Below are 23,313 nucleotides of genomic sequence, written 5' to 3'. Positions count from 1 at the left end.
AACCAGTTCTGTTAACATAACATGCTTCAGATGTCTTATAGAGGTTTACTAATGTGCCTTTATAGAAATTCCCATATGCACAATCAGTTAATTTCACAAGTATTTGCATAGCACATGTTAGCTTGGAGAGTCAAAAGTAGCTCCTGCTAGTAGTGTCAGGCTAATCAGGCAGTGACAGAGGCAGCTTTTGGTGACCGTGGAGGGTGGGCAAGGCAGCTCCTGAGGGGGCCCCGTGACTAGCATTGTAAGCAATCCACAGTCAGTCAAGGATGGTGTATATCGTAGCTGGAGGAACACAAACATCTCCCCAAATAAGTATGATTGACCGAACAAAGCAAGGGAGCCCTAAATCATGGAGGGGAATTCGGCAGAGGAGGGGGCTTTCCACCCCTTGAGAATGTTTGTGCAATGAGTTGAAATTGTGCTTTTTGAAGCACAATTTCTGAGACAGTGTAAAAATTCATGCAATCTACAAACTGTTCTGTTAGGTAGCACAAGAAAAAAATCCAATATATATATAAGGTCACCAACAGTACAGAGAGGAATTTGGCAACATTTTCATGATGTCGCTCCCACAATATATGCCATACTTGCTATTGTAAATCATTTTTATATTGCCACACCCACAATATATGCAGGCATTCTTTCTGTAAATCACGTTCATGAAGCTGCACATACAATATCTGCAGGTATTGCCAGTTTAAATCCCTTTTTAGTTTGGGCTATTAGGTGTCGCTTGAGACACCTATAAGCCTAAACTATTGCATTAGAGTACAGATGGCGAGAAATGGCTTATGACAAGGGACACACAGCTTTGTAGGTGTTGTTTGGTTATTCGAAGTGCCTGCCAGTGTTTTTTTCAAAGCATTCTTCTGAAAGTAAATGACTTGATTGGCGTTGTAAACCTGCTACTGGTGTAATCTTAACCAGATTGCCTTCAGCCACTCGATTCATAAGCACTCTGCTTGCCCCTCACTGAAGTCCTGTTAACAACAAGCATTACTGGCAAAACCAACAATTGCCAGGCACTACTAACAGATGTGCAGGTACTTGCACCATTTTGCCCTGCTACCATCAATGGCCAGTAAATACCACTATGGCTTTGCCTGGTAAGTGCCTTTCCCATGCCTACACAAAAGCCCAAACGGTTGGCATTGCCAATGCTTGTTTTTATATGAAGCTGCACCCACAATATACATGATTTTCCCTGCATTTCACTTGCATGAAGCAGTATAGCAACAATGTTTGCCAGCATTCTAACTGTATTTCACCTGCATGAAGATGGTGTACTGTGCAGCTCCCCACCAAACAAAATGCATCATGCCAGGCACTTGCATACACACTCAACGAATTCAGGCACAGACTCACTTGCTCACTCACATTAAAACTCACAGCTACACACATTACATAACACTTGAAATGTGCATGCATGCAAGAATGTACACACTTTGTAACTTAGCGTCACACGTGCCGCGATCTGCTTATGGCATTCACTCTCTCTGGGCTGGAGGTGTGGGGGGTCAGGGGCAGCAGGTCATGTCACTCACAGGAAGCCAAATGAGTTGTGCATGACACGGGCAGGGAGTCCGTTCGTTGCAGAGAGCCTGCAACCAGCTGCTCACTCCCCCACACACGTTTTTTTAAAGGGTATGTGCACTGGGAAGGAAAAGGGATCCAACGGGAGGGGCTGTACCCCCCCCCCCTCCTCCCCGCCTCCTCCACATCTCTCTGCCCCTTTAACAAGGCTCTTAAAGGCTGGAAATATGAGCTAAATATCTCCCAGCAATATCATTCTCTAGATACCTGTATAATAATCGCTTATTAGTAATATGTACATATGTGTAGTACTTTTCCCAAATCACTTCACTTATAAGGTTTGTTTGTTTGTTGAAAGCACTTGCAACCAATGTTGTTTTTATCCAGAAAATGATAATCAGCATATCAACGTCTGGGGTAGAACATTAGAGTTGCCCTATAGAGTGTAATTAGAAACAGTGCTATATGATGCCACTTCCTGTTTTGTCAAGGGGTTTTCCGTCGCTTCCCGTGATGCCACTTCGGGATGGGGTCCAATTACATGACGTCCTGTGATGTCATCAAAGGTCAAGGATCGAGCGGTGTCACTTCCGCTACCCCTCGCATTTTGGTGAAATGATGTCCTGAGAAGGGCACCTCCAAATTGCACCCTGAAACAAAAGTAAAATATGCAGGACCTGCAACAAAACAAATGTGTGCAAAACCTCAAGTCAGCACACTGGAAATGCCTGCAGGCTACACCAGCTGGTAATCTCCATTTCCAGCTCGCTAAACCGGTTGGGCACGCTGCGCATGCCACTGGCTCCTGGAACGCCGAGCACCTACGTCTGCTTTGACGTTCAACGTGCAATCCGGAGACAGGACACCAGACACAAACTGTTAGTGTTCAGAGCCCAGACTGCGAGCCCCTGGGAAAGGAGCCTTCAGTCCTTATCAATCTAACGTTGATTATACACCGCAAGCTCCAGGGATGGCACCGAGAGCCCTCCAGTTCATACAAGCGTGCACATTCCCGAGCAGAGACAGCGATGGTAGGGGGGGTGGACGAGCTGGAGCCCCCCCCCCCTCCCACAACCCCTCATCATGTAAGTCCCCGGCATTGCAATGCATGCTGCTCATTTCATTGAAGTAACATAAATGCAATTATGTAACTTTAAGCATTCGATTAAGTGAGAACCGGGCCTGAAGGCACACGCAGCATTGAATACTATACAACCATGAAACGTAACAACTGGGAAACTCAGCAATCATAAGATTCATATCAACAGAAACCTAACAATCCATCTTTATCACATGTAATGTAACCTGCCACGTTAAACACTCTTATATTCAAAATATAATATGCTGCGCACAGTGCTAATGTGCTCTGGCAGAATAAGCATACCACAGAAAATGTGTCCATATTCTGTGCACACTATGGGCCTGATTTACAAAATCGTTTTTCAATGGAGGGGTCCCATCGAAAAACGCTTTGTAAATCAGGCTCTGTGAGTGCCTAAAGGTGGTAGTGCAACAAAGAACGTGATGGCAAAGCGAGACTTGGCTCGCCAACATACGCCAGTGAAACAAATGGTTTAGTGCACTTCGCAGACAGCCTAATATGTAATCTAGCAGTCTATCATACAGCTGGCAGTCTAGTATGCAGACGGCAGCCTAGCCCTCGAGCCAAGCATACAGCTAGCAGTCTAGTATGCAGCTAGCACTCTAGTCCAAATAAACTAGCAAACAGCTAGCAGTCTAGCATTCAGCTAGCACTCTAGCAGGGAGCCTAGGATACAGCTAGCAGTCCAGCATGCAGCTAGTGGTCTAGCCTGGGAGCCTAGGGGACAGTTAGCAGTCTAAATGCAGCCAGCAGAATAGCCCTCGAGCCTAACATACAACTAACAGTCTAGCATGCAACTAGCACTCTAGCCCAAGAGCATAGGATACAGAGAACAGTCTAACATGCAGCTAGCACTCTAGCCTGGGAGCCTAGGATACAGTTAGCAGTTCAGCCCGGGAGCCTAGGATACAGCTAACAGTCTAACATGCAGCTAGCTGTCTCATCTGAGAGCCTAGCATACATCTAACACTCTAACATGCAGCTAGCACTGTAGCCCGGGAGCCTAGGATACAGTGAACAGTCCAGCATGCAGCTATCCCTCTAGCCTGGAAGTGTAGTATGCAGCTAACAGTCTAGCATGCATCTAGAACTCTAGCCCATGAACATAGGATATAGCTAACAGTCTAACATGCAGCTAGAAGTGTACCCCGGGAGCCTAGCTTACAGCTAGCAGTCTAGCATGCAGCTAGCACTCTTGCCAGGAGCCTAGGATACAGCTAGCAGTCTAGAATGCAGCTAGCACTCTAGCCTGGGAGCCTAGGAGACAGCTAGCAGTCTAAATGCAGCCAGCAGACTAGCCCTAACATACAGCTAACAGTCTAGCATGCAGCTAGCACTCTAGCCCAGGAGCATAGGCTACATTGAAAAGTCTAACATGCAGCTAGCACTCTAGCGCGGGAGCCTAGGATACAGCTAGCAGTCCAGTCCAGGAGCCTAGGATACAGCTAAAAGTCTAACATGCAGCTAGCAGTCTCATCTGGGAGCCTAGCATACATCTAACAGTCTAGCATGCAGCTAGCACTGTAGTCCGGCAGCCTAGGATACAGCTAGTAATCTAGTCCGGGGAGCCTAGGACACAGTGAGCAGTCTAGCATGCAGCTAGCCCTCTAGCCCATGAACATAGGATATAGCTAACAGTCTAACATGCAGCTATGCAACTAGCAGTCTAGCCTGGGAGCCTAGCATACTTCTAGACGTTGTGGAGTTCAAAGCCAAACCCCAGACAAAAAGGATACTGTATTGGGTTATGTTGTGCCTAAAATGCAGAGCATTGAAAACACACAGAGATGACTGCCAAAATGAAGGACAGCAGTTAATTCCCAATTGCCATATCAAAATGCTGTTTCCAGAGAAATAAGATTACATGGGGCTAAAAATGCAGAAATATTGTCTTGGAAAGGTGAAAGCACAATTTTGACTGGCAGACTGAAAGGCTATCAATTCATTTTCACATTGAAAAACAGGGAACACTGTTTCCTTTGATGAAACAGAGAGCAGCATGAAAAAATAAAGACATCTGCATATAGGATTGTAAGCAACTGTTTACAAGTGAAACTCCAGTGCTTGTGCCAGTTTAATATAAATGACACTTTAAAGATGAACTTGATGGCATTGCGCAGGATAAATCTGCATAAGATTGGAGCTCAAGTATTAAAAGGCCTGCTGTGTAAAAAGAAATTGTAACATGGAAGGCATCAGTTTCTGTTTAGGAGAATTGGCATCAGTTTCTGTTCAGAACACTCAACCAGTGACCAAGAAGGAATTCATAGTGGGTTGTGGCATGTGCTCAAAGGCAAGCAACAGATGTTCCATTAGCCTTGGGAATAACAATGCTAATGGTTTAATTGCAGGCAAAATCAACAAGGACAGCATACGTCCAGATCACATGTGGACTGAGTGGGGAAACAAAACTTAATGTGCAATGGAAGTCAATAGATGGACAACCATATTTCGTCCATTTTCCGAGGAACCACAAGTCACACAGTAATGGTTCAAGTATCATTAGAACGCTGATGAACAGGTCTATCAGTTGATGTAACTATCATAAAAATTCAACCTTGAGAATTAAAGCTATAAGCTGAAATGTGATGTTAGCTTGCAGGAAAATGTCACAAAACAAAGATTCGGGGAGACGATAACTTATTAAAATAGATATCCGTATTGAAAATTATGGCTTTAATACTGTTATCATTTTTGAAAAAAATCAAGAAAACCCCTTGTTCAAACCTGCAACCTCCTGCAATCGTGGGACTCATTTCAATAGGTTCGACGTGGACCGACCACTCATGCATATTTATATTGTTATGCTTAACTCTAAATGAAAAATATTTCCCATGTTAGAGTTTTAATTGCAAAATTGAAATGTGTACAAAGGGTAATTTCAAGTGGGAGAGCCTGCCCCTCCTGAATTTGGCATTGGCAACTGAATGAACCAATCAAAGAGAAGACGGTCGGCCTTGGTTATGGGGATGGAAAATAGTCGTCCTGTCAAAAGCCAATAAGGCGACATCTCATAATTTAGACATTTTTAGGGTGTGGTTTAGGTGTTATAAAGAGGCGCACAATGGAAATCAGGGAGACTGACTGAAATTACCTGTGTTGGTACTGCTGATAAGATTGCTGGATGACACCAGGAGAGGGGACAGAGGCTGGGGCCTATGACCAAGGAGAGGAAACAGAGAGGGATTGACGCTGGAGAATATCCATGACTTTGTAATGGTCACTGTCCTGAACCTGAATGATGAACTGAGCCTTGATGTCATTTTCCCTAAGCACAGACCCAGAGATTTGTAAACGTGTCCAACAAAACCAAGCCTGGTGGGGATCTGTTTAATTCATTAGCTTCCCCATAATTTAGTGGGTGGGCATACAAACTAGATCCCTAGTATTTTTATTAACCAATAATTTAATTAATTCCCACATAGCCAAATTACACAGGGTGATTGTGTTTAAATTTTAAATTAACATCACTTTAGTGTGGATAAAAATATAGTCAGTAAGGTAATTGGGTACTCCTATTTATTTTTGCCAACCCCAAAATTCCCTAAATGGGGGGTGCATTAAAAAACAAAAATTCCCCTGAACCCTGCCTTAAAAGCACAGGGGTTCCAAATGATCAACTGAATAACTGTTTTTTGTGTGCTGGGACAGCAGAACAGTGCCTTCCCAAAGTTAGACAGAGTGGAGTCACTGATTTAAAAGCACACCTTCTACTGAAAGTGAAAAAGTGCTCCTGAGAGAAGGGAGATTTTGCCTTGCATAGTGGGGAAAGAAAAGGGGTTTCAAATATAGATCAAAAGTACTTGTCGCAAAAAGTTTGTTGTGCTATAAGGCTGCCAGCATTGATAAGAGCAAAGCGCCAATTAAAATTCTTTTTGCATGTGATTAAGTTAAACAAATCTGCTAGCATTTCCAAGTGCGCATGGAGAGTAAAAAGACAGAGCAATGTTGTGTGAAATTGTTTTGCCAATGAATAATGGTGCAGATTATCTAAATTAAACTTCATATTAAGTAGAGTGTCAAGCTTCTGATCTTGTCATGTTTCAAGGGTCTAAATGCTATTAAAAGTGAACCGCAGCCAAAGTGTTGGGACTTTACATGTTGTAGGGCTAAAGAGTTTGTAATCTGTGTTATCCTGATCCAACTAGCATTTTCAATTTGTGCGAAAATGAATTATTAGGAAAGAAAAGCACTTGGGCCATGGAGTGAGGTGGCGTGTTCTGTGATTGTACAACTATTAATTGTCCTATTCTGTAATAAATATACATTCTTTCTGTACACAGGCCTGCTTCTTGGCTTATCTGGGGCACAGGGGCAAGCGACCTATGTTGTTTGATATTAATCACAGATAGGGCTAGATTGAACAGAAAAAGGAATATTAGTGTGGTGCTTTTGATTTACACACCAAAATGACATAAGTGGAAGATATCTTAAATGATGACTGGCTCTTTTATCTATTCTCCTGGATCCGCTGCTGGCTGGCTAATGCATTCAAAATACTAATAGTCATACTAGTATTCGCATTATTGAGATTTTGCACCGAAAAAAGCCATAAACTAATGTAAAAAGACTGCCAAAAGGCAGTAGGAATGTAGATTGTGAAAAGCTTAAACACTAAAGCACACAAATACACACAAACCAATGACCTACCTCATATCCGTTTGAAAAAAAGTCCTGTTGTCCCTCCAGGATCAAAATATTGTTATCCCAGAGACCCTCACAATTACGTGGGTTGATGGATATTCTGCAAACCAGATGGGGAATGCTGCTATATGATATGGAGTGTGATGAACACATAACAAAATGTAGGTGACCTGAGGGGGGTGGCCAAGATATGGACCCCCAAGGCGCCTTGGGGGTAGGGCCCTAAAAGAGAAGTGGGTGAGGATTCGACCAGAGGGGCAATGTAACAAACCAGATACATACTTCAATCATGGTGATTGCCCGTCCCCCGCCTCTATACAATAAAAGTCACAGACTCTATGCACTAAGGCAACCATAGCAGCCTTATTCCAGATCAATAGAGGAAGAGATGGACTTGATGTAACTGAAGATTGTGAGAACAAGTGACCCCACTGCTGACTGATACAGAAGAATACAATAGACATGAAGCAGATATGCACTCACCATGAAGAAACATGCACAATAGGTCAAACGTGCACAACACGAATGATATACACATATAGCTTGCTAAACATAAATACACAACAGTAATGAGTGGCCATGGTATACTAAATGGACAGCAGAGTCGCATTCGAGTGAATGAGAAGCCTTTAGGCTCCAGGGAGATTTGACTTGCTGAATTAGATGAAATACAGATCCGTACAGGCCAGACAGTGGCTCCACGGCCCCCTACCAAGGAACGTCTGGGTGGCTCCTAAGAAAAAAGAAGATAGTAATTCCCAAGCGGAAGACATATTTCTTTTAGATTAAGGAGAGAACAAACAGCCTTTGAAAGCCATGTTCCCATTAATTAGAAGCTTACTATTGCATGATAATTGGATCGAACAGGTCTCCAGTGGCCAGAAAGGGTAACAACACTCGTATTAATATTATCTTAAATCGTGGTAAAAGTAAAGCATATTAATTCAAAACATGGTCCTCTCACACGTGACCTATAACTGGAAGACACTGTCCATTCATAAGCTCTAGACACAGACAGGCACCTGCCTTGACTCCCCACACATTTCCAGAACAGAGATGCCGGACAAGTCTAGATGCCCTGGCTCGTAGCCAAGGAAATAAGGGATGGTGTCTTATTTAATTCGAAGAATCAGTTCCTGGGTTTCTCTCCCCCAACCACTATTTTTGCTCATGTGCTGATGACCTACAAATTACTCAAGGTTGGTAAGATAGATGCCAACCAATCAAAACTCTTTATGTGATGCCGCCCACTACATGTTGCATTAGCCAATTTCCTGTTGCTGAGATGATGTCTTTCTTACCTTTATCGATTTTGGGGTGGTCCAAGGCGGGGTCATCCGATAGTTATATCCAATGAAAAGACGAACCCATATACATTGTATATGTAGACAATTCCCTTAATAAGTCCCTCAACCCCATAGGTTTTTGCAGCTAAAATTGTGATATTACGTCAACTATGACGTGTTTCCCATTTATAACTCACTGTTTTGTATTGAAAAATTCAAGAGCTCTTGAGACGTGTGCGCATAGTGCTATCCCTGCTTATATGGATGTTTAAAAGCCGGCTCTGCCATTTACTCTATTTCCATTATTGTGTGCAGGATTTCCCAACCTGTCTGTTCCCGCTTGCTCTGGGGCTTTCCGGCACCCCCTTTACACTTGTAATGTACACATGTCACATAGTAATGTAACCTGTCATCATGTTAATCCTAATAGAAACATTTTAAGGCAAAGGAATATAAGTGTGACTTTAATTCCACATCATGATTGCAAAAATACAAGGCTGATAAATTCCTGCTTTACAGCAGAGTACTTTTAGAAATGTAAGACACACCCTGAAAGAAATGGTGTAGTAAGGAAAGTTATCTGGTAATAGAGATTGTTTGTCAGAAACCTCCAGCTTGCTGCTCAGAACATCTGACTATACACATAAATGCAAACTCATGTCACTGATATGAATGAATCTGTAAAAGGCGCTTTTCTGTGTTTACGCATTTTAATTGGCTTGCTAGCAGAGACAGATTTGGTAGGCAAATGTGCCAATTGACTAAACACTCATGCATGAGAGAGTCTCTGCTAACAAAATAAATGTTTTGCAGCAGTAATTGAGAGGCCTTTGTTAAGTTTCCTTCTGTCATCTGCATTTTGGCCAGCTCAAGATAGCTCTGAAGGTGAGCAGGTCCCTTCAACAAAGACCCAAAATGAGGTGGCAGAAGGGAGGGCGGCTTCAGCCATTATATTAAACTTCTGCCCATTATCGGGGCTTTGCTGTGAAACAAACGTTGCTGTCCAGGACACCAGAAAGAGGAGCAGCAGGTCACGTTATCCCAGCCTCTGGTTCCACCTGACAAGCCAGCAGCAAGGGAAAAGTCACGGACTTCTCTGAAATGTCCCTGTTTTCTGCATTGTGGACCCCTGTTGGTGGTGGGGGAGCTTCTCTTCCCTCCCGACTGTTGGTACACTAGGGTCTCTCAGGTGTTTGATAACTTTGTTACATAGACCGAGTGCAAACTTGACTCTACTAAGGAAACGCTTAACTGCATGATGCACTTGCGCGTTCACAATGTCACTGGGCCTAGTAAGATCGTTGTTTTGTTCTCCCTTGTTCCCCTCCCTTGCCTTGTCACGCTCTGAAACACTTGTGTATGAGTGCGATACAAATTATAGAAATACAATATCAATTCAATTCAATGGTCATGAAAAGTACTGTTTGGACAGGTTAATCCAAAGAGTTCCCATCCCATCAATCGCTGACGTTTCCAAAACGTTAAACATCACCACTTAGTCGTTTTTCGTAAATGTGTCCTGTCTTGCCTTTTAGTAACTATGTTCACCACTCTTGTTTATTATGCAGGTGGTTATGTTTTTTGTTATTATTGTTTTTTTTATAATATTATTGTATTTGTGTCTTCAGGTGCCTGGCGTGAATACATACTTACCCTTTTTGTACGTTTTCAGCTTATTTTATTTTTTACTTTAGTTTGTGGGTTGCTTGTTTTTTGTGACCCTGCGCCTTTCCTGAGAGTAAGCTGTTGTGATCTTTTCCCACTCTTTCTTGTATGCTGTGCTGTATGCTTGCTTGAATGCTTAATGTACTGAGTGTTCTGTGAATGGAATGCTGAGGGTGTTGGGTGCCCGAATATTTTGAGTGAACGTTGTTGAGAGGCTAGCTGTGGATGTGAGTGGTTATCCCGATACTGCTACTTACCTGCTGACAATAATGCTTATTAGGACATGGAGATCATTATTGACCAATCAGAAGGTTGAGAGCTAGTCAAAAACTACTGTTATTGACTGCATTCGGAACATTCTGACTTCAAAAGCAGAAAGATAAACAACAACGCAATTTACAGGTGTGATTTCTTTCAACAAATCACTGTCTTTCTGGGAAAACTTTCTTTTTCTCCGCAACATCCGATTTAGCACACCACAGAGAAAGCTAAAACATGGGAATATTCCTTTACTTTCTTATAAACCGCTTACGTTTACATGACGGCAAATGCATGCTCATGCCAAACCCATTCCAGTTTAACTAACTTTGCAATTAAAATATTTAACCCATTAAGACAATCGTGTCATTCAAACCCTACAAAATAAAACCATTCTCAATTTACAAACTCAGTTTATCTACTTACTTACTGTTAAAGTAACATGTTTACTTCGCCAGCAAAACTCAAAACATGTAATGCTACTGCCACTATGTGTTAATAGCCGTCTAGACCTCACTTGGGATAGTGACCCTTCACCAAGGTATGGCCCTCAGATGCCTTTTTAATGCTTTTTCATGTTAACCGGTATTCTGTTCTTCAGCCACTACGTTATCATACCTGTAGTTTAACTCCTTTCTTATTAAAGTTGCATCAACTAAAAGAAAACAAATGAGGATGGTTTACATCATTTTAATGTCTTATTTCTTTGAATTATACCTGTTGGTTACCGATTGCCAAGTTTTGCAAAGAGAAGCCTTGGGTTTGACATGGCTACAGCAAAATGAGCCATGGGGTGACATTGAATACCCCACCGTCCACCTATGCAAGACCTGCTGGAAGCAGCAGAGGATCGAATCTGATTTATGGCGATGCACAATCCTTTCAGGCTTTACACCCTTGAAGGAGATGAAAAATCTCACAAAGGTTTGTGATTTCTTGTTCAGGACAAGGCCTTGACAAATAGGACAAACACTGAAGAACGTGAGGTGCCAGACGGTACAGTACATACCATCACAGTAGATGGTCACATAGGGTGCAGTCCAGAAACATTAGCGGATCCTCTCTGCTGCGCCAAATACATTGTGTTCTTCCCTATGACTGCTCTTGTACTCAGTAGGGAAGGCGGCTGATCCTCTCGGGCAGTACGATGATCCGCAGACTACTGGCGACTATTCAATTGTAGGCGGGTCTGGTATGAAGTAGATGGCATTGAGGGGTAAGGGATTTCTTTTTTAGAAGAATTATTGTTCTCTTCTTTTTGCTATTGGCTGAGACCTGTCATAGGATGATCCACAGGACTATTCAGTTATAGCTAGACCTGGCATGAAGAAACAGGCAATGAGGGTTAGAGTCTTTAATTCAAAGATGATCTTAAGACATTTACTGTAACGAGGAAGATTGTTTATCTCTACTTTTGGTGTAGCTTCAATCCTGCTATGTGACAGTCCACAGACAACTGAGGACTATTCAGTTCTATGCATCTGGTATAAAAGTAATAGGCAGCAAGGGTTAGATTCTTCATTTCAAGGATGATCTTAAGAATTTGATGGCAATTAGAATGATGGTTGGTGTTGCTTGTTAGGTGGCGTGTATGCGCAACCTACAAGTCAAAACTGTAGCTTGACGGTACAGCTAGGAGGTATATAACATGCTAGGAGGGGTGGAGGAAACACGGCTTGCGGATGTTGAGTGGTTGTTTGCCCATCCATTGGCTGCTCACGGCTATGTTAATTCCCCATGGCCTTTCCCACCCACTATGTATCCCTTCAGCCAAAACAAATCCTCCTAGGATCTATTTGAGCTAGATCTATCACGCAATTACACGTTAGCCTGCTCGCAGTCTCCCCCACGAGTTGATGACTTAAATGCAGCTGTAAATATGCTACTAGTGCAATGCAAATACCTTCAGCCGCTTCATTGATATCTGTTTATGGCACTGAAATCTTTTTGTAAAAGAAGCATTTAAAAAGGCAACAGTTTTGTTTTCTGTATCGGCATAAGGGATGTGCCAGGCACTGCTATCACATGCCCAGGTAAGCACACCATTTTCTAATTGTTGCCATCTCATAGTTAGGTAATACCATTATGGCAGTGTCTGGCAAATGCCCAGCCCATGCCTACACAAAAGTAAAATCTATTGGATTTGGCAATGTTTGTTTTTCTCTTCTTGTTGGCGTTGGTTCAGTCCAGCCGTAGGATGGTAAGAAGGGCAGTCCGCCGCCTGTTTTTTATCCTAGCGCTTCTATGCCTATGGGCTTTACAAATAAATAAAATAAATAAATAAATGGTCCATGGTCAACTGAGGACTATTCAAGTTTCTATGTGTCTTTACTATGCATTTGTTCACCACAGAGTTTTTTTCAAGCTAATTTTTTACCGATTTATTTTGCAAAATGCGGGGTGTACCCCAGCACCACATCCACTCCCAAACTCCTACGCCCACACCCTCTATCACCCCCACATTGCCCTACGCCCCAGCAGTTTACAGCAAAACATTCGTGGAAAAATCCCAAACAATTCGGCTGTGTGAACAATTCACATTAGAAACGGCTGGGTAACTCATTCACTTATAGATAGACAATATGACAATTATTGCTATTGCAAAACTTGTCTTTCTTTTCTATTTGGAAGCAGTTTGTTTAAAAGAATTATGAAAAATGCATGTTTTGAGAAGGTGCCACATACAGAGAACTTGAAATAAAAGGTATGCTTTCAGCAACGCAAACACACCGTGAATATATAAAGTAAATCTCCCTGTGCAGAAGATTCCCAAAGAGCCAAGTCTTCAAGGAATCATAGCAGATAAATAAGTCTCCAACCTTCCACGACCACAGAGTCTTAGTCCTCTCCAAGAAATGTCTCGTTACTCAAGTGATGTGCCACAAGCTGCTCATATAGTCCAAAACCTGTCAGGTTCTCCAGCCTGATACCAAACTCCAGGGACGTCATTTCACCAAAATGCCAGGGGTAGCAGAAGTGACATCACACGACCCTTGACCCCCTGGTGACATCACAGGAAGTGATGTCATTTGACCCCACCCCGAAGAGATATCGCGGGATGCGATGGAACGCAACCTTTCACCCGTTGACAAAACAGGAAGTGCTATCACATAGCATTGTACACTACAAAAATATGGTTATATCACTATAAGGCGATGTATATTTCATACAAGAATGGATCGCCATATGTATCGTTAAGATCATTGTGTATAGGCCCAGATCACCAAATTACTGTGAATGCAAGCAGACGTCCATGACCAAATGATAATGATGTGTTGTTATATAGCACTTGCGCTTAAGTGCTTTATGTAGAAAAAATATACACCCAAAATCACCCAACCTTTGTTGGTACTCATTTATCGACCTCAGAAGGATGAAGGCTGAGTTGAGGCGTTTATGAACAGACTGAATCAGTGACTCAACCCCTGAAGTGTGCCTTAAATAAACCTTTAATGAGTCCAGCAATTAGTGTATAGAATTCCAGAAAGACACATTATTTGGTATTCCTAATCTTTCTTATTTAGGGTTAGTGCTGAAAGTGTTAGACTTGTGTCACTCCTTTTCTTCTTTTTCTTCTTTTTTTTAAGGGGCTTTAACAAGAAAGCCTGCCACTCCAGAACTAAAGAGCCATATGGTGCTGGCCATAGCCCATGAGTTTGCATTACAAGCTTTTTCTTCTTTTCTAGAGGTCGCAAGGGTGACCACAGAGTTCACAAGGGAGACCTCAGGGGTCGCAGTTGCGACCTCTGGCGACCCCTAAATGACGTCCCTGCCAAACTCTGAGTCCCACAGGAGATCCAAAATCCTCAAGCACTTGCTATGGGAACTCCTGGCAGAGCACTGATTGAATCACCCAGCGAGCGTGCAGAAAAAGGTCTGCAGAATCAAACGCAAACAGCCTCCTCTTGCTGTTCCACAGGGCCACTTGCAAACCAGTAGAGGGCAAATGCCAATAGCAGCCTAAGAACTAGTGGCATCTTTCCTTCCATGCATTACCTACCTTGCAGGTAAACAGTAAAGTGTGATCGCGGGCGGGCATGCTGGTCTTGCCACAAGCAACCCAACCCACAAGACATGCTCATTTATTCAGCCCAATTCACTGGTGTCTCCTTCCCAACTCATGTGCTTTGGTGCGATTGCCAGTCGTTTGGAGAAGTAACCACAGCTCAGGATGCTGCCTCCCACTATGCAATAAAACATTCTATAGTGGTGACACACATTACTCACGAGCAACATAAAGTTTGCTCGCACAAATGAATCCCACAGCAACATGGTTCTTGATTCAAAAGTCCATTCTTATATAGTTTGCAATGTTTAAATGTAGCCCACTTCTAAATTCCCCAAAATCTAACACAAAATGAAGGCGATGCACGTCAGTAAGATTACATGGACTAGGACAGCGTGGCCACGTGGGAAGTCAGGTTTAACAATCAGATCGCAATCTACCACCCCCTGGACTTCTGATGTTCCCCAATATAGTGGTAGGACTACTCAACAGCAATTCCTCTAATGCTTGGGAGCATAAGGTTGTTCCTCTCATGAGTTGTTCTTTTTAAACATATTTGTGACTATATATTTTTTTCTTTGGATGCAAACCTCATATTGCACCATACGGTGACTATATACCCACTGTTATCCGGATACATCCATCTTTTGGCCTGATCCTATTAATGCAACGTTTCGTTGATGTGGAAATGTACCCATTGAAGAAGTTGTCTTAGTGCACATCCAACCTTGGATTATAAGGTAAGGCTTGCTGCCTTTTAAGATTACACAACTCTTGGATGCAGATTAATACCCGACACTGTGATCTCATTAGTTCCATTTCTCTTATCTCCAAGTGTATATTTTTGACCCTGCAGTTCTTGATAGCAGTGTCTTGCTCCTATAGTGATAAGAACAAGTGCACTGGTCATTTGGACTATATTACTCACTGAATCCAGGTGAATGTTTACCCCTCAATATGGGAGACTGCACCTCTTTTACACTCAGCTTGATACTAAGATAATATAGATAAGAATAATAATCTATTTAATTTTGCTCTTGATTTCTAGATATTAAATTGAAGATTCAGGAACTAGGATATATAATATTTTCTCCTGAAGAAGGGTTTTTGACCCGAAACACATAGAGCTCCGTACACATTATTCGAATCTATAATGTCTCTGTTTTTTTTTACTTTGTTTCAATTAAAATATCTGTGCTTTTTCAAATATATGGGTTGTGTAAATAATCTTATATTGACACTATTACTTAAAGGTTGGCTGTTATCAGCATAGTGGTGTGCAGGGGGCGTGAGGGTCCTTGATCCTAGAACTCCTTCCTTCCCTTTTCATTCATCGGTCGGCGCTGTGCCAGGGCTGCTCCCCACCCCAGCACCCTGAGTTTGTGTACTATACAAGATTCGCTTCTGAATACTTTATGTTATCTCTACATTGGAGTGCACCACTAGGGAACCTGTATATATTTTTATTTTCATTCTGCAGATGACGACTTAGACAGTATGTCAAATCTTCTTCATGCATTGACAAAAAGGCAATCGGGAAAGACAGAAACACAGATAGAAGAGGAGGATCAGTTGCAATGGACCACAAAGACCTCAACAGCAGTCTCGCAAAGGAACCGTTTCGTTGGGGCTTCTTGATCACACAGTGGCCTTGCCATGGGTTTTCCCCCCAGTGCCAAGGCCTTTTTGGTGATTTCAGTATTTCACCATGCAAAGCCTTCTAACATTTTCTCCTTCATTAATACAGAGACTGATGAGACAATGATTTCACCCACCTGCATGGGATAGGATGTGATAATACTTGAGTTGCTTTCATCCACCTACACGGATATGCTGGGTCTGTACTTGAGTTGCTCCTGTCCATATGCATGGGATTTGCAGTGTGTACTTAAGGTATTCTCTGTACGTGATCTCTTCTCACCACCTGTAAGGGATTTGCTGTGTCCGTACTTGAGCTGTTCTCGTCCACCTGCATGGGATTTGCTGTGTCTGTACTTGAGCTGTTCTCATCCACCTGCATGGGATTTGCTGTGTCTGTACTTGAGCTGTTCTCGTCCACCTGCATGGGATTTGCTGGGTCCGTACTTGAGTTGTTCTCGTCCATACACTTGGGATTCGCTGGGTCCGTACTTGTGCTGTTCTCATCTATACACATTGGATTTGCTGAGTCTGTACTTGAGTTGTTCTTGACCACCTGCATGGGGTTTGATGAGTCTGTACTTGAGTTGTTCTCGTCCACCTGCATGGGATTTGCGGAGTCTGTACTTGAGTTGTTCTCGTCCACCTGCATGGGATTTGCTGGGTCTGTACTTGAGTTGTTCTCATCCATCTGCATGGGATTTGCTGGGTCTGTACTTGAGTTGTTCTCATCCATCTACATGGGATTTGCTGTGCCTGTACTTGAGTTGTTCTCGACCACCTGCATGGGGTTTGCTGAGTCTGTACTTCAGTTGTTCTCATCCATCTGCATGGGATTTGCTGAGTCTGTACTTGAGTTGTTCTCGTCCACCTGCATGGGATTTGCTGAGTCTGTACTTGAGTTGTTCTCGTCCACCTACATGGGATTTGCTGGTTCTGTACTTGAGTTGTTCTCATCCATCTGCATGGGATTTGCTGGGTCTGTACTTGAGTTCTCATCCATCTGCATGGGATTTGCTGTGTCTGTACTTGAGTTGTTCTCGTCCACCTGCATGGGATTTGCTGAGTCTGTACTTGAGTTGTTCTCGTCCACCTGCATGGGATTTGCTGAGTCTGTACTTGAGGTGTTCTCGTCCACCTGCATAGCGTTTGCTCTGTCTGTACTTGAGTTGTTTTCGTCCATCTGCATGGGATTTGCTGAGTCTGTACTTGAGCTGTTCTCGTCCACCTGCATGGGGTTTGCTGAGTCTGTACTTGAGTTGTTCTCGTCCATCTGCATGGGATTTGCTGAGTCTGTACTTGAGTTGTTCTCGTCCACCTGCATGGGATTTGCTGAGTCTGTACTTGAGTTGTTCTCGTCCACCTGCATGGGATTTGCTGAGTCTGTACTTGAGGTGTTCTCGTCCACCTGCATAGCGTTTGCTCTGTCTGTACTTGAGTTGTTTTTGTCCACCTGCATGGGATTTGCTGAGTCTGTACTTGAGCTGTTCTCGTCCACCTGCATGGGATTTGCTGGGTCTGTACTTGAGTTGTTCTCGTCCATCTGCATGGGATTTGCTGAGTCTGTACTTGAGCTGTTCTCGTCCACCTGCTTGGGATTTGCTGAGTCTGTACTTGAGTTGTTCTCGTCCACCTGCATGGGATTTGCTGGGTCTGTACTTGAGTTGTTCTCATCCATCTGCATGGGATTTGCTGAGTCTGTACTTGAGTTGTTCTCGTCCACCTGCATGGGATTTGCTGAGTCTGTACTTGAGTTGTTCTCGTCCACCTACATGGGATTTGCTGGTTCTGTACTTGAGTTGTTCTCATCCATCTGCATGGGATTTGCTGGGTCTGTACTTGAGTTCTCATCCATCTGCATGGGATTTGCTGTGTCTGTACTTGAGTTGTTCTCGTCCACCTGCATGGGATTTGCTGAGTCTGTACTTGAGTTGTTCTCGTCCACCTGCATGGGATTTGCTGAGTCTGTACTTGAGGTGTTCTCGTCCACCTGCATAGCGTTTGCTCTGTCTGTACTTGAGTTGTTTTCGTCCACCTGCATGGGATTTGCTGAGTCTGTACTTGAGCTGTTCTCGTCCACCTGCATGGGGTTTGCTGAGTCTGTACTTGAGTTGTTCACGTCCACCTGCATGGGATTTGCTGAGTCTGTACTTGAGTTGTTCTCGTCCACCTACATGGGATTTGCTGGGTCTGTACTTGAGTTGTTCTCATCCATCTGCATGGGATTTGCTGAGTCTGTACTTGAGCTGTTCTCGTCCACCTGCATGGGATTTGCTGGGTCTGTACTTGAGTTGTTCTCGTCCACCTGCATGGGATTTGCTGGGTCTTTACTTGAGTTGTTCTCGTCCACCTGCATGGGATTTGCTGAGTCTGTACTTGAGTTGTTCTCATCCATCTGCATGGGGTTTGCTGAGTCTGTACTTGAGTTGTTCTCGTCCATCTGCATGGGATTTGCTGAGTCTGAACTTGAGTTGTTCTCGTCCACCTGCATGGGATTTGCTGAGTCTGTACTTGAGTTGTTCTCGTCCACCTGCATGGGATTTGCTGAGTCTGTACTTGAGTTGTTCTCGTCCACCTGCATGGGATTTGCTGGGTCTGTACTTGAGTTGTTCTCGTCCACCTGCATGGGATTTGCTGGTTCTGTACTTGAGTTGTTCTCATCCATCTGCATGGGATTTGCTGGGTCTGTACTTGAGTTGTTCTCATCCATCTGCATGGGATTTGCTGTGCCTGTACTTGAGTTGTTCTCGACCACCTGCATGGGGTTTGCTGAGTCTGTACTTGAGTTGTTCTCATCCATCTGCATGGGATTTGCTCAGTCTGTACTTGAGTTGTTCTCGTCCACCTGCATGGGATTTGCTGAGTCTGTACTTGAGTTGTTCTCGTCCATCTGCATGGGATTTGCTGGTTCTGTACTTGAGTTGTTCTCGTCCATCAGCATGGCATTTGCTGGGTCTGTACTTGAGTTGTTCTCATCCATCTGCATGGGATTTGCTGTGTCTGTACTTGAGTTGTTCTCGTCCACCTGCATGGGATTTGCTGAGTCTGTACTTGAGTTGTTCTCATCCACCTGCATGGGATTTGCTGAGTCTGTACTTGAGGTGTTCTCGTCCACCTGCATAGCATTTGCTCTGTCTGTACTTGAGTTGTTTTCGTCCACCTGCATGGGATTTGCTGAGTCTGTACTTGAGTTGTTCACGTCCACCTGCATGGGATTTGCTGAGTCTGTACTTGAGTTGTTCTCGTCCACCTGCATGGGATTTGCTGGGTCTGTACTTGAGTTGTTCTCGTCCATCTGCATGGGATTTGCTGAGTCTATACTTGAGCTGTTCTCGTCCACCTGCTTGGGATTTGCTGAGTCTGTACTTGAGTTGTTCTCGTCCACCTGCATGGGATTTGCTGAGTCTGTACTTGAGTTGTTCTCGTCCACCTGCATGGGATTTGCTGGGTCTGTACTTGAGTTGTTCTCATCCATCTGTATGGGATTTGCTGGGTCTATACTTGAGTTGTTCTCATCCATCTGCATGGGATTTGCTGTGCCTGTACTTGAGTTGTTCTCGACCACCTGCATGGGGTTTGCTGAGTCTGTACTTGAGTTGTTCTCGACCACCTGCATGGGATTTGCTGAGTCTGTACTTGAGTTTTTCTCATCCATCTGCATGGGATTCGCTGAGTCTGTACTTGAGTTGTTCTCGTCCACCTGCATGGGATTTGCTGAGTCTGTACTTGAGTTGTTCTCGTCCACCTGCATGGGATTTGCTGGTTCTGTACTTGAGTTGTTCTCGTCCATCTGCATGGGATCTGCTGGGTCTGTACTTGAGTTGTTCTCGTCCATCTGCATGGGATTTGCTGTGTCTGTACTTGAGTTGTTCTCGTCCACCTGCATGGGATTTGCTGAGTCTGTACTTGAGTTGTTCTCGTCCACCTGCTTGGGATTTGCTGAGTCTGTACTTGAGGTGTTCTCGTCCACCTGCATAGCATTTGCTCTGTCTGTACTTGAGTTGTTTTCGTCCACCTGCATGGGATTTGCTGAGTCTGTACTTGAGCTGTTCTCGTCCACCTGCATGGGGTTTGCTGAGTCTGTACTTGAGTTGTTCACATCCACCTGCATGGGATTTGCTGAGTCTGTACTTGAGTTGTTCTCGTCCACCTGCATGGGATTTGCTGGGTCTGTACTTGAGTTGTTCTCATCCATCTGCATGGGATTTGCTGAGTCTGTACTTGAGCTGTTCTGGTCCACCTGCATGGGATTTGCTGGGTCTGTACTTGAGTTGTTCTCGTCCATCTGCATGGGATTTGCTGAGTCTGTACTTGAGCTGTTCTCATCTATACACATTGGATTTGCTGAGTCTGTACTTGAGTTGTTCTCGTCCACCTGCATGGGATTTGCTGGGTCTGTACTTGAGTTGTTCTCGTCCATCTGCATGGGATTTGCTGAGTCTGTACTTGAGCTGTTCTCGTCCACCTGCTTGGGATTTGCTGAGTCTGTACTTGAGTTGTTCTCGTCCACCTGCATGGGATTTGCTGAGTCTGTACTTGAGTTGTTCTCGTCCACCTGCATGGGATTTGCTGGGTCTGTACTTGAGTTGTTCTCATCCATCTGTATGGGATTTGCTGGGTCTATACTTGAGTTGTTCTCATCCATCTGCATGGGATTTGCTGTGCCTGTACTTGAGTTGTTCTCGACCACCTGCATGGGGTTTGCTGAGTCTGTACTTGAGTTGTTCTCGACCACCTGCATGGGATTTGCTGAGTCTGTACTTGAGTTTTTCTCATCCATCTGCATGGGATTTGCTGGTTCTGTACTTGAGTTGTTCTCGTCCATCTGCATGGGATCTGCTGGGTCTGTACTTGAGTTGTTCTCGTCCATCTGCATGGGATTTGCTGTGTCTGTACTTGAGTTGTTCTCGTCCACCTGCATGGGATTTGCTGAGTCTGTACTTGAGTTGTTCTCGTCCACCTGCTTGGGATTTGCTGAGTCTGTACTTGAGGTGTTCTCGTCCACCTGCATAGCATTTGCTCTGTCTGTACTTGAGTTGTTTTCGTCCACCTGCATGGGATTTGCTGAGTCTGTACTTGAGCTGTTCTCGTCCACCTGCATGGGGTTTGCTGAGTCTGTACTTGAGTTGTTCACATCCACCTGCATGGGATTTGCTGAGTCTGTACTTGAGTTGTTCTCGTCCACCTGCATGGGATTTGCTGGGTCTGTACTTGAGTTGTTCTCATCCATCTGCATGGGATTTGCTGAGTCTGTACTTGAGTTGTTCTCGTCCACCTGCTTGGGATTTGCTGAGTCTGTACTTGAGGTGTTCTCGTCCACCTGCATAGCATTTGCTCTGTCTGTACTTGAGTTGTTTTCGTCCACCTGCATGGGATTTGCTGAGTCTGTACTTGAGCTGTTCTCGTCCACCTGCATGGGGTTTGCTGAGTCTGTACTTGAGTTGTTCACATCCACCTGCATGGGATTTGCTGAGTCTGTACTTGAGTTGTTCTCGTCCACCTGCATGGGATTTGCTGGGTCTGTACTTGAGTTGTTCTCATCCATCTGCATGGGATTTGCTGAGTCTGTACTTGAGCTGTTCTGGTCCACCTGCATGGGATTTGCTGAGTCTGTACTTGAGTTGTTCTCGTCCACCTGCATGGGATTTGCTGAGTCTGTACTTGAATTATTCTCGTCCACCTGCATGGGATTTGGTGTTTCCAGTGCCGGATTAAACCCTGTGGAGGCCCCCACGCAATCAAAATGTCTGGGCCCCCATTGCAAATTGTCTCCTAATACATTTTACATTTTCTGCACTGCTTTATTTTCATCTGTTGTCGTTGGGCCCCTGAAAGGAGTGGGGCCCATAGGCCAGTGCTACTTGCCCTAATGGATAATCCGGCACTGTGTGTCTGTACTTGAGTTGTTCTTGTCCACCTGCAGTGGATTTGCTGGGCCTGTACTTGAGTTGTTCGCATCCAACTGCATGGGATTTGCTCGGTCTGTACTCGGTTGCCCTCGACCACCTGCATTGTATTTGCTGGATCTGTACTTGAGTTGTTCTCATCCACCTGTATGGGATTTGCTCTGTCTGTACTTGAGTTGTTTTCGTCCACCTGCATGGGATTTGCTGTGTCTGTACTTGAGCTGTTCTCGTCCACCTGCATGGGATTTGCTGTGTCTGTACTTGAGCTGTTCTCGTCCACCTGCATGGGATTTGCTGGGTCCGTACTTGAGTTGTGCTCGTCCACCTGCATGGGATTTGCTGGGTTTGTACTTCAGTTGTTCTCGTCCACCTGCATGGGATTTGCTGAGTCTGTACTTGAGTTGTTCTCATCCATCTGCATGGGATTTGTTGTGTCTGTACTTGAGCTGTTCTCATCCTCCTGCATGGGATTTGCTGAGACTGCACTTGAGTTGTTCTCGTCCACCTGCATAGCATTTGCTCTGTCTGTACTTGAGCTGTTCTCGTATACCTGCATGAGATGTGCTGGGTCTGTACTTGAGTTGCTCTTGCCCATATGCATGAGATTTGCAGTGCCATTGACAGATTAAACCCTGGGGAGGCCCCTTCACAGTCGAAATGTTGCTCCCCGCTCACAAATTATCTCCTAATTTTTAATTTTCTAGAGCATTTATTTGGATCTGTTGTTGTGGGGCCCCTAAAAGGAGTGGGGTCCATAGGCCGGTGCCTACTTGGCTTAATGGATAATGCGGCACTGTGTGTCTGTACTTGAGTTGTTCGCATCCAACTGCATGGGATTTGCTCGGTCTGTACTCGGTTGCTCTCGACCACCTGCATTGTATTTGCTGGATCTGTACTTGAGTTGTTCTCATCCACCTGTATGGGATTTGCTCTGTCTGTACTTGAGTTGTTTTCGTCCACCTGCATGGGATTTGCTGTGTCTGTACTTGAGCTGTTTTCGTCCACCTGCATGGGATTTGCTGTGTCTGTACTTGAGCTGTTCTCGTCCACCTGCATGGGATTTGCTAGTTCTGTACTTGAGTTGTTCTCATCCATCTGCATGGGATTTGCTGTGTCTGTACTTGAGCTGTTCTCATCCTCCTGCATGGGATTTGCTGAGACTGCACTTGAGTTGTTCTCGTCCACCTGCATAGCATTTGCTCTGTCTGTACTTGAGCTGTTCTCGTACACCTGCATGAGATATGCTGGGTCTGTACTTGAGTTGCTCTTGCC

General features: G+C 44.2%; 3 protein-coding genes across 3 annotated transcripts; all 3 read right to left on the bottom strand.

The window, feature by feature from the left end:
* Nucleotides 1-17,051: 17,051 nt before the first annotated feature.
* Nucleotides 17,052-17,864, bottom strand: LOC138568784 (uncharacterized). The gene has a single exon (XM_069646559.1). The coding sequence runs from the start codon at nt 17,862-17,864 to the stop codon at nt 17,052-17,054; it is 813 nt and encodes a 270-aa protein (XP_069502660.1).
* Nucleotides 17,865-18,305: 441 nt separating this feature from the next.
* On the bottom strand, nt 18,306-18,941 carry LOC138568783 (sporozoite surface protein 2-like). The gene has a single exon (XM_069646558.1). The coding sequence runs from the start codon at nt 18,939-18,941 to the stop codon at nt 18,306-18,308; it is 636 nt and encodes a 211-aa protein (XP_069502659.1).
* Nucleotides 18,942-18,950: 9 nt separating this feature from the next.
* On the bottom strand, nt 18,951-21,821 carry LOC138568782 (putative uncharacterized protein DDB_G0286901). The gene has a single exon (XM_069646557.1). It carries the CDS (start codon nt 21,819-21,821, stop codon nt 18,951-18,953), a length of 2,871 nt encoding a protein of 956 aa, XP_069502658.1.
* Between the last annotated feature and the right edge of the window lie 1,492 nt (nt 21,822-23,313).

This window comes from Ambystoma mexicanum, chromosome 2q (genome assembly GCF_040938575.1).
Source record: "Ambystoma mexicanum isolate Mex_15411 chromosome 2q, UKY_AmexF1_1, whole genome shotgun sequence".
Lineage (NCBI taxonomy): Eukaryota > Metazoa > Chordata > Amphibia > Caudata > Ambystomatidae > Ambystoma > Ambystoma mexicanum.
The sequence above is the reverse complement of the archived record's forward strand: the minus strand, read 5'-3'. Positions and strand labels throughout refer to the sequence as shown.

What these genes read in the sequence shown, in the direction of transcription:
- LOC138568784 (XM_069646559.1), bottom strand. Translation starts at nt 17,864, where the DNA reads ATGCAGGTGGACGAGAACAACTCAAGTACAGACTCAGCAAATCCCATG.
- LOC138568783 (XM_069646558.1), bottom strand. Translation starts at nt 18,941, where the DNA reads ATGCAGATGGATGAGAACAACTCAAGTACAGACTCAGCAAACCCCATG.
- LOC138568782 (XM_069646557.1), bottom strand. Translation starts at nt 21,821, where the DNA reads ATGCAGGTGGACGAGAATAATTCAAGTACAGACTCAGCAAATCCCATG.